The sequence below is a fragment of the Eptatretus burgeri genome, unplaced genomic scaffold (assembly GCF_056783735.1).
Source record: "Eptatretus burgeri isolate ZD-2024b unplaced genomic scaffold, Ebu_testis_v1 Ebu_testis_scaffold_52, whole genome shotgun sequence".
In the NCBI taxonomy this organism is placed as follows: domain Eukaryota; kingdom Metazoa; phylum Chordata; class Myxini; order Myxiniformes; family Myxinidae; genus Eptatretus; species Eptatretus burgeri.
The window spans coordinates 81400-91904 of record NW_028222002.1 but is presented as its reverse complement, the minus strand read 5'-3'; the positions used below and the strand labels follow the sequence as shown (position 1 = coordinate 91904).

General features: G+C 47.5%; 1 protein-coding gene across 1 annotated transcript; it reads right to left on the bottom strand.

Annotated features, from left to right (window-relative positions):
- Window positions 1–5940: 5940 nt before the first annotated feature.
- Window positions 5941–9225, bottom strand: LOC147007675 (tubulin alpha chain-like). The gene is made up of 5 exons (XM_085866604.1): window positions 9087–9225; window positions 8145–8367; window positions 7358–7506; window positions 6395–7075; window positions 5941–6297 (listed from the first exon to the last, which is right to left on the bottom strand). Exons 1-5 carry the CDS (start codon window positions 9087–9089, stop codon window positions 6001–6003), a joined length of 1353 nt encoding a protein of 450 aa, XP_085722730.1. The 5' UTR covers window positions 9090–9225; the 3' UTR covers window positions 5941–6000.
- Window positions 9226–10505: the final 1280 nt, after the last annotated feature.

Sequence of the window (10505 nt, the reverse complement as noted above, 5' to 3'; positions counted from 1 at the left end):
ACAGAAATGCCGGGGATTTACACCTCGACGGAGCCTGCACGAAAACGAGCCGTTCTTAAGCAGCTCGTTCCGTTTGCGATTTTCCGAGCGGTGTATTATTGCGAGGCCCCGTCGGACTTGATTATCTTATTGGCGATTAAAAAGCCAGCTAATATTCCGGACGTAGTAATGGCAGTCAATGACAGGAAAGAGGACGCAACGAGCGGGTAAACATCTATCTATAATTCCAGCAATCTATTTGTGTGTGTGTGTGAGTGTGTCTGTATGTGTGTGTCTGTGACCGCTGTTTCTCAACAACCGCTGGTCCGGTCTAATTGAAACTTGCCAGATATATTGCTTGGGACCTGAGTATGTGCCTTTTCAAGGTTTGATATTAATCGGACAAGTGCTTCCCAAGTTATGGCCATTTATTTACCAAACCAATGACAAGACACGTTGTTGCATGGGCGTGGCCGATGGGGAAGGGAAGCTCAGCCGTGTTCTCCGTTACGGGTTACAACGTACGGGCTTCCGGATAGTGATGACTTCGTGTATTCTAATAATTTCTCGATTTCTTATGCGCATTTTCGATAAACACAATGGCCCAAGTTATGATCGTTTTCATATTAGACGGTGTATAAACTTCGGGAACATCAGAGTGCTGGTATGCTCCGAACCGGGAAGTAAATTTTTTTCTCTCTCTTCTCTTCTCTTTTTGTTTTTCCTTGCCACGACATTGCGAAAAGGTAAAATACTTTGGCGCGAATTGAATAATTGAGTATTAAAACTAAATTGCGAATAATCGTAACTGCGAATAATATGCGAACTTCCGGGCCACGCATGTCCGGGCACGCGAGAGCGAAGAAACGGCTTGTGTGGTTGTTGTTTGTTGCTCGCGGTTTTAATACTTATTTATTATTATTATTATTATTATTTTTTACGGGCACGTACTAGTTCACACAATGACATTTATTCGTTACACACGTATGCAATCAAACACGTATGCAATCATGCACGTATAATGCAAGACGAAGAACTACAACCGTTCTATTTATTATGTACACTGATGACAATTCTACTTAAGGACATGGCGCCACGACACTCATACAAAGAAAAACCCCAGGAAAGGAAAGGGCAAGAACTGGACCTCGTGGGCCTTTAATAGTTCACGGAGCTGTGAAGACCGCAGGAGCTCCGAGAGGCCGGGCTGGTCACCTGTCCCCCTCGTGGTGACTCGCTGAGTGACCCTCGATGTATCGTTGGTCCAGGCCCCGCCGTGCGGCCTTGGTGGGTTGGCCTCGCCGACGCCACCTCAGAGGAACGAACGGGCCTTTGCTCTTTCGAGAGTTGATGCTCTTTTCAGAGCCCGTCCATTCCTCAGCGTTGGTGACCTCTCTCCGGCTTTCTCCAAACGAACCCGCAGTTCTGCAAGGCACGGCAGGCTGGCTGCGCTCCGACTGCCCTTCGCTGGACTCGCTCCTTGGCTTCAAGCTCCAGTCTCCTCGGCTCTCTCCGACTGGACTCCACGGCGAACCCCGATCTCCACCGACTGCAGCTCCCCGACCGACCGCAAGCAAAACCTCAACTTCTCAACTGACTCGCTTGGCGTTCCAGCGCGCCTTTTTATGGGGTCTGTGGGTGAGGTCTGAGCCTTGACCTCTCACCCTTCACCCCTCGCTGGCTCCGCCCCTTTTGATCCGATTTCGACGCGAAGCTCGGAGAGAGCGGACGTGGTAGAAATCATCCTTCCCACGCGGATGTTGCAGAGATCATCGGCCCTCGCCCCAACTAGGGAATCTCCGCGTCTGGTGGCAGAGATGTTGTTCGTTGGTAGGATTTGCCGTGGCTGGCGAAAAGATGGCGGCGTTTGTGGAGATGAAGGTGAGGTGATGTTGTGGTTGCTTTGTGGTCGGGATGGAGTGGTTGTTGAGATAGTGGTTGTGGTTGGCGCTGTGGTAGGGATGGTGTGGTTGTTGAAAGGTGGTTGTGGAGAAGGTGGTTGTTCCAAAATAACGATAGCAAGAGAACAACGGCTGACTCAAAGATCACAGCCCGGTTTCACGAATAAATCCCTTGAGACCTCGGTGGGGAAATCTAATCTGAACACACACTTATCGACATAACTGATCTGGGAAACCTGTATGGTATTCTGTGAATTTCCACAACCGTAACACTATTGTTAAAGATTCCGGGATCTGGAGTTATCACGAGGGAGCTCCTTGGACCTTTATCCGATGGGTTCCTCGGCAACCATGGCCATCAATTAGAACCGCGGAGCCGAGCAGGGCTTTCGCTCCTTGGTTACGCATTCCCTTACCATTGGCACGACAACACTAATTCGGAGTCATGCCCTCAAAAGTCACCCGTCTATATATCATGTATGGCCAAGTGAACCATAGATGGCTGTTGGCTTATCAAGGAGCCAATCAGTGGGGAAAAACTTCACGTCTAACTAAACTTACCCACAATGTCGGACTCGGCGGAAAGGACAAAAATGAGCAGACCGGAAACATTTAGCAGTTTTACAAGCACATTTATTCAAAAAGCAGAACAAGGTTTATTCAATCAGTAATGGCATGTATTTACGATAGCAATTATGAGCATGTGTTTACATGAGGAAAACAGAGAGAGAGGGAGAGGGAGAGAGAGTGAGAGAGAGAGACAGAGAGAGAAAGAGAGATACAGAGTGAGAGAGACAGAGAGAGAAAGAGAGATACAGAGAGAGAGAGAGAGAGAGAGAGAGAGAGAGAGAGAGAGAGAGAGAGAGAGAGAGAGAGAGAGAGAGAGAGAGAGAGAGAGAGAGAGAGAGAGAGAGAGAGAGAGAGAGAGACAGAGAGACAGACAGAGAGAGACAGACAGAGAGAGATAGACACACACAGAGAGAGAGAGAGAGAGTGTTTGACTTTTGGGGTCCTTTTTTGCAAAAGCAAAACTGTATGTATTCACAATTTGGTTTGCATGATTGGTGGATATTCCGTTGAGTGTTGTGCACGTGTGGGTGTGGTTTTCGGGATGTTTTTTGCTCACTTTGTCCAACTCTTTGCAGCATCCAGCTTTTGCCATTCATATAAATGGAGTGCATCTTGTGCATATGTCCACAGTCTCCCTAGTTAGACGACTCTTTTGGCCCTTGATGTGCCTCCAGACTGCCATTTGTTGGCTGTTGTGTCTCGAACAGGGGTTCCATCCAAGTCAAATTTGTGGCGTGATGACAGGCAATGCTGCACGATGGCCGACTGTGTGACCTTCCCAAGCCGAATTGCTCCACCACTTTCCAAGCTGAAGATAGACCAAGTTGTCCAATTGTCTCACTGTTGGCGGGTCGCCGTCTACCCTCTCTCACTTCATTTTTAATGGAGCCTTGACTTTGGATGTAAATAATAAATAAGAAGACAAACATTCCTACATTTTGGAGCAACTGAAGGTTATCTTCTTTTGGGTCTTTGGTCTTTACACTGATTTAAGGTTCATATAGGATAATGCAGCAGGGGCATTCATAAATTTGTATCAAGGTACCCACAATGGTCAAAGGCATCCCAATCATGTCATCACTAATCAAATATTTAATTATATATACGTATTAGTCTAACAAAATATACGTATTAGTCTTCTGGTGTTTTTTTTGCTGTGTCTTGGACTTTTGGAGGTATCCCATTGGCGGAGCCTTTCGAACCTCCCATATGCATACAAGATGTGAAGGCCAAATACAAGAGGAGATGACGACGAATTGCAAGAACACTGAGGCAATCGACGCGTCAATGCCCGAATAATTGGTGTTTGACTTGGGATCTCATCATTTGGAGACATGGCTCAGATGGGAACGGCACATGGGCCAAATCAAAAGATGAGATTGCAAGCGACCAGATAGCAATCGCCTCTCCGCATGCATCTTGTGCCAAGCCTCAGGGTACGGCCGGGAGAGCTGTGAGCTGGAAGGGATGAACCATTTAATGCGATTGAGAAAGTCGATGAAAGTGATTCCATCATAATTTGGCATCAATAAGATTTCTACATTCTCTTTTGCTTTGAACCTTTTTAAAAATTATTTCCTGCATGCCGATGTGGACGGCAACACCCTTTTCGAAATGGACCACATTGATGGCCTACGTACTCCATCATGAAGATTATTGGATGTATTTAACATGCACGCTTTGGTATTGATTGAAACATGATGCTTCACAATCTGTGACAGCAAGACGTTTTTATTTTTCTTTCTTATTTTTTAATATTATAAAGTGGATTTTTTTTTTGTTCCTAGAAAAAGGAAGAAAGGGATTCATACCGGAATCATACATATTTCTTGTGGATTTGTGGCCCTAAAAATGGGCGTTTGGGTTTGATGAAGCTTTTCAGCTAAAGCCGAGGAAACCCTCGTCAATGCTTTCCTCGTCAAGGACGGCACGTAGTTAGCTCCTTGTCCGAATCAGGGTTGAGCAAGTTCACGTCGCTCTCACCGTCATTTACAGCCTCCTCCTCCAAAATAATGTCCTCTGTGACGGTATCTCCTCCCACACCTTGACGATCCAGCCGCAAATCATCGGAAGGTCGATCCTTCTCATCCTCCCGCTCTTGGTGTGGGTCTTCTCCCCACTCATTATCCGGTCGTACCAGCGAAGACGTAGCCCGTCCTTGAACGGCTTGTTGATGGACACATCGAGGGGCTGCATGAGCGATGTCATCCCGCGTGGGATGATGACGAGACCGGTGTTGGTTTGACGGAGCAGCGCTTTGGTGTCGTCCGTCTTGTGACAACTGAACGCATCCGGGACTGACGTGCTCCGTCTTCGGGAGAGACAGCGATCCAGCCTACTACTCCAGACTGTGCGCTCCCAGTCCATCGTCTATCCACCCCTTCTGCTCCACAAGAATAATGATTCCGGCTGGAATCTTGTCTTTCAAGGGAAGCTTGCCACGTAAGCTTATTTGAGGTGGGTGCGCCGTTATTAGACTCTAGCTACTGTGAATAATTCATCTTTTGATGTGAGACCAGGTGTTCTTATTGTTTTGTGTTTAACGGACTTTTCAGAGCCGCGAGGCTCTATATTTGCAACGCACCTAAACTCCGGGTGTCTCCGGTCGTCATCAATTTATTTAATTTGCACACCCGGTTAATGAAACGCTGGACAAACTCTTAACCTGAACTGATTTTCAAAGTTTAAACGGTGGAATTGAGCTTAACAGTAGTTCCAACTGCGAAAAAAAACAAAAAGTGTTCATTTGGAATGTAATTTAAACTCAGCATTGATCGTTTGTAAGACTGATTTTTTTTTCAATACCCGTGTATTAACCGCACACCCAACTTTTACCAATATTTGCCGATAAAAAGTGCGGTTTATACACCGGAAAATACGGTACTGTTGTCCCTGCATTTGCTTTTCAGCTTTTTCTCCAATAATGTCGCTTTCTGTGGCAGATGTAGCTCAATCAGGTGAAAGGTGTTAGGGTTAGATATAAGTGTACTGTGCTGTGTACTTCCCTTCCCCTGTGTACCAAAATGATGTAAATGGACTGCGGCGTTAATGGGAGAATTAAACATGTCGGTTTTGTGTTCTCGATTTACCGAAGGGCCAGCTTGGTGTCACTGCCTGCCTGGTGCACTTAAACATGGTACAATGGCTGTCAGTGTGAGGGGAGGGGAAGGGAAGGCAGAGTTATGCATTGCATTGGCTTAATGGGTCAAGATTCTGCGTTGCTTCGTACAGTGATGTACGTGGGTTTAAATCCTGACAATACAGTGTGCACTGGCACATCGTAACGACCAGACCAATTGTTAAGGTGAATTAGACCAGACCTACACCCTTCACTGTAATTTGTGAGCCAAGTGGGTTTTTATGGCAACCCAGCAAGTGGGTGTTTTTTTCGAGCCGGACAACCAGACGAACCCGACGGGTGTACCAACATCAATCATATTCTCCATAACCGAATACCTCCAAGTTGACTACGAGGAAAGAATCTCCGAAATGCATGTCAGTGAAGTTTAATGTATCATGAATAAATGCAGGGCTTAGAGAGCTGAACCAACTAGAACTCGTCTCCATCCTCCCCCTCTCCATCAACCAAGTCGGCTCCAACCTCCTCGTAGTCCTTCTCCAGCGTGGCGAGGTCCTCCCTTGCCTCGTAGAACTCTCCCTCCTCCATTCCTTCCCCAACATACCAGTGCACAAAGGCACGTTTGGCGTACATCAGGTCGAACTTGTGATCAAGCCGTGCCCAGGCTTCCGCGATGGCCGTCGTGTTGCTCAACAAGCACACGGCCCGCTGGACCTTGGCGAGATCGGCTCCAGGTACCACGGTCGGAGGCTGGTAGTTTATGCCGACCTGGAAAGAAGATAAAACAATGACTAATGAGTGAGGAAAATGATACGTCGGACATTAGCAAACACGACCCTAATGGTTTACCTTCATCCGGACGTACCTTGAAGCCGGTAGGAGACCAATCAACAAATTGGATGGAGCTCTTGGTTTTGATGGTCGCGATGGCGGCGTTCACGTCCTTGGGCACGACATCTCCGCGGTACAGCATACAGCATGCCATGTACTTACCGTGCCGAGGGTCACACTTCACCATCTGATTGGCGGGCTCGAAACACGCGCTGGTGATCTCGGACACAGACAGCTGCTCGTGGAAGGCCTTCTCTGCAGAGATAATTGGTGCGTACGTGGTCAATGGGAAGTGGATCCGTGGGTAGGGCACCAGGTTCGTCTGGAACTCGGCCAGATCGATATTGAGTGCGCCTTCGAAGCGTAACGAGGCGGTGATGGATGAGATGACCTGTGCCATAAGGCGGTTCAGGTTCGAGTAGCTCGGACGCTCTATGTCCAAGTTACGACGACATATGTCGTAGATGGCCTCGTTGTCCACCATGAAGGCGCAATCCGAGTGCTCCAGCGTTGTGTGGGTCGTCAGAATGGAGTTGTACGGCTCGACCACTGCGGTGGACACTTGAGGCGCCGGGTACACGGAGAACTCCAGCTTGGACTTCTTGCCGTAATTGAGGGAGAGGCGCTGCATAAGCAGGGAGGTAAAGCCGGAACCCGTGCCTCCTCCGAAAGAGTGGAAGATCAGGAAACCCTGCAGGCCTGTGCACTGGTCCGCCTAGAGTTGAGTAAACAGCAGGTCATTGATCACAGCTATTTGTTCTGAGTGGAGTTATTCAGTGACTGCGGATGAATAGGACCTTCACGAGGTGCTTTAATACTTTGTGACATCCTCTTGGTCGAGCAGTGATGTTTGTGTATGTTGGAGGTTCTCGACACCTTCTCTGGACTCGGACATCATTGCTGTACCAATATGAGGGCACAAAGTCCCTCTCACTCCAGATAAAATAAATATAACGTTGAGAGGTTCTTTTGAAAAAGTAATTATTTCCTCGTGTACCTGCTTACGGACGCGGTCTTCAACCAGGTCCACAATCTCCTTTCCAATGGTGTAGTGGCCCCGTGCGAAGTTGTTGGCTGCATCCTCTTTACCCGAAATAAGTTGATCGGGGTGGAAGAGTTGTCTATACAAACCGGTGCGCACTTCATCTAAAAAATGGGACAACCTCAACGTTAGGATGAAGGTGAGTTCAGGGTGAAGGTGAGTTCAGGGTGAAGGGAGGTTCAGGGTAAAGGTGAGTTTTGGATGTAGGTAAGTTCAGGGTGAAGGTGAGTTCTAGATGAAGGTGAGTTTAAGGTAAAGGTGAGTTCAAGGTGAAGGGGAGTTCAGGGTGAAGGGAGGTTCAGGGTGAAGGGAGGTTCAGGGTAAAGGTGAGTTCTGGATGAAGGTAAGTTCAGGGTGAAGGTGAGTTCAAGGTGAAGGTGAGATCAAGGTAAAGGTGAGTTCAAGGTGAAGGTGAGTTCTGGATGAAGGTAAGTTGAGGGTGAAGGTAAGTTGAGGATGAAGGTAAGTTGAGGGTGAAGGTGAGTTCAAGGTGAAGGTGAGTTCTGGATGAAGGTAAGTTGAGGGTGAAGGTGAGTTCTGGATGAAGGTAAGTTGAGGGTGAAGGTAAGTTGAGGATGAAGGTAAGTTGAGGGTGAAGGTGAGTTCAAGGTGAAGGTGAGTTCTGGATGAAGGTAAGTTGAGGGTGATAAGTAAATACATTTCACAAACCGGAAGTTTGTGGAGACAAGTAAAGGGGAATAAAGGAAGGGAGTAAAGGATAACTTATCGACAAGTCGCTGACCAATGACAGTCGGTTCCAGATCGATAAAGACGGCACGAGGAACGTGTTTCCCAGCTCCGGTCTCATAAAAGAAGGTGTTGTAAGAGTCGTCTCCACCCCCGATGGTCTTGTCACTGGGCATTTGTCCATCAGGCTGGATCCCGTGCTCCAGACAATAGAGCTCCCAGCACGAATTGCCGATCTGCGCGCCCGCCTGGCCGATGTGGATGGAGATACACTCGCGCTGTGGGACGGACACACACACACACACACACACACACACACACACACACACACACACACACACACACACACACACACACACACACACACACACACACACATACACACACACACACACACACACCCACACACACCCACACACACACACACACACACACACACACACACACACACACACACACACACACACACACACACACACACACACACACACACACACACACACACACACCCTGGTGAGCGTGGTACTTTAACCACAATTCCCAAACCACAATGAAATATTCCCTGTACGATGTGTCTGTTGTTGGTGTTTTACATTCATATCCTTTGTCCCCTTCCACCTCGTACATGAGCCATTGGCGCGGTGTGAAAAACAAACATTAATTACTAATCAAACCAAACATTACTTACTAATCAAACCAAACATTAATTACTAATCAAACCAAACATTAATTACTAACCGTCCATTCCCGGTAATAGTTTATAAATGTATTTACTTATCAAACCAAACATTAATTACTTATCAAACCAAACATTAATTACTAATCAAACCAAACATTAATTACTAATCAAACCAAACATTAATTACTAACCGTCCATTCCCGGTAATAGTTTATAAATGTATTTACTTATCAACCACTGATAATGGGAATGTAAATGTAGAAGGTGAAACCAGGATTCAAACCAAGTAACCTTCACCACACAATCGCCCAAACTTACCATGTTGTCGTTTCCGAGTTCAAACAAAACCAGTAACGGCCGTTAACATCCGGGATTCTTCTTCTTCAATAACCGTCGCGTGACGACAGTCAGTGACGTCACGCATACCACCACCACACACTACAATCGTGCCATACCACGACGTCACGCCGCGATTGACGACAGTCAGTGACGTCACGCCGCGACGCCCAATCAGCGAGAGAGGAAAACGTTCCACTCTTAAAACCAGTTTGCAAAAACTACTGAAACGTTTTACCGGTAACTAGTAACAAAAGTATAAATGAAACAGATCTAGAAAAGTTTTATGATTTCATATGCAGCCTTTGGATGCTGGTTGCATCATTTTCTACGAGCGCGGCTGTGCCGCTGATGCAGTGTCCCCTGTTTCCATGAAGCAGGTTCTCATATGTTGCCGCGACCTCGGAAGGAGGACGGGCTGAGTCAACCCCACCTGAGGATACGTAGCAGAACGACGTGGGACTCGAACTCAAGACCCTCAGATCTTAAGACAGCCGCCTTAACCATGAAGCCCCCATCAGGTTTCAGGGAAGAGTTCGACGTCTGAAGTTGTGGTTCTCCAACTCACCGCTGTTCAAATCCCATGTACTTCTCTGGGGGTCTCATTTGGGGGTCTTGGTCGGGTTTGAAAACAGTGAAGATTTGACATCAGAATCAATGATGGATTCCATGACTTCTCTTGTCCAGTAATGGGAAGCAAACTCTCTCTCACCGGTGATCGGTGTCGGGTCAGTGTTTGAACCCTTCTCGTGGACCGGAGGGATGTGGACCGTCATTGAAGCTGTTTCGAGGACAGACAGAACCTTCTCGACCTTATTGGTATTGGGTGCGAACTACGTCGGGGGTAAGATGGACACGGAGCGGGAGGGTGGCGGAGGGTATCCAAAGACCCTTTCGGATATATTAGCTCATATAAGCTGGTCGAGGGTATCTCAAGACCCTTTCGGGTATCTTAGTTCGCATGAGCTGGTCGAGGGTATCTCAAGATCCTTTCGGGTATCTTAGTTCGCATGAGCTGGTCGAGGGTATCTCAAGACCTTTTCAGATCTCTTTGCTCGCACAAGCTGGTCGAGGGCATCGCAAGACCCTTTCAGGTATCTCAGTTCGCAGAAGCAGGTCGAGGGTATCTCAAGACCCTTTTGGATCTCTGAGCTTGCACAAGCTGGCCGAGGACATCGCAAGACCCTTTGGGTTACCTTGGTTTGCTCAAGCTGGTTAAAGGCATCCAAAGACCCTTTTGAATCTCTTAGCTCGCTCAAGCTGGCCGAGGGTATCCCAAGATCCTTTTGGATCTATTAGCTTACTCAAGCTGGCCGAGAGTATCCCAAGACCCTTTTGCATCTCTTTGTTCGCTCAAGCTGGCCGAGGGTATTCCAAGACCCTTTTGGATCTCTTAGTTCG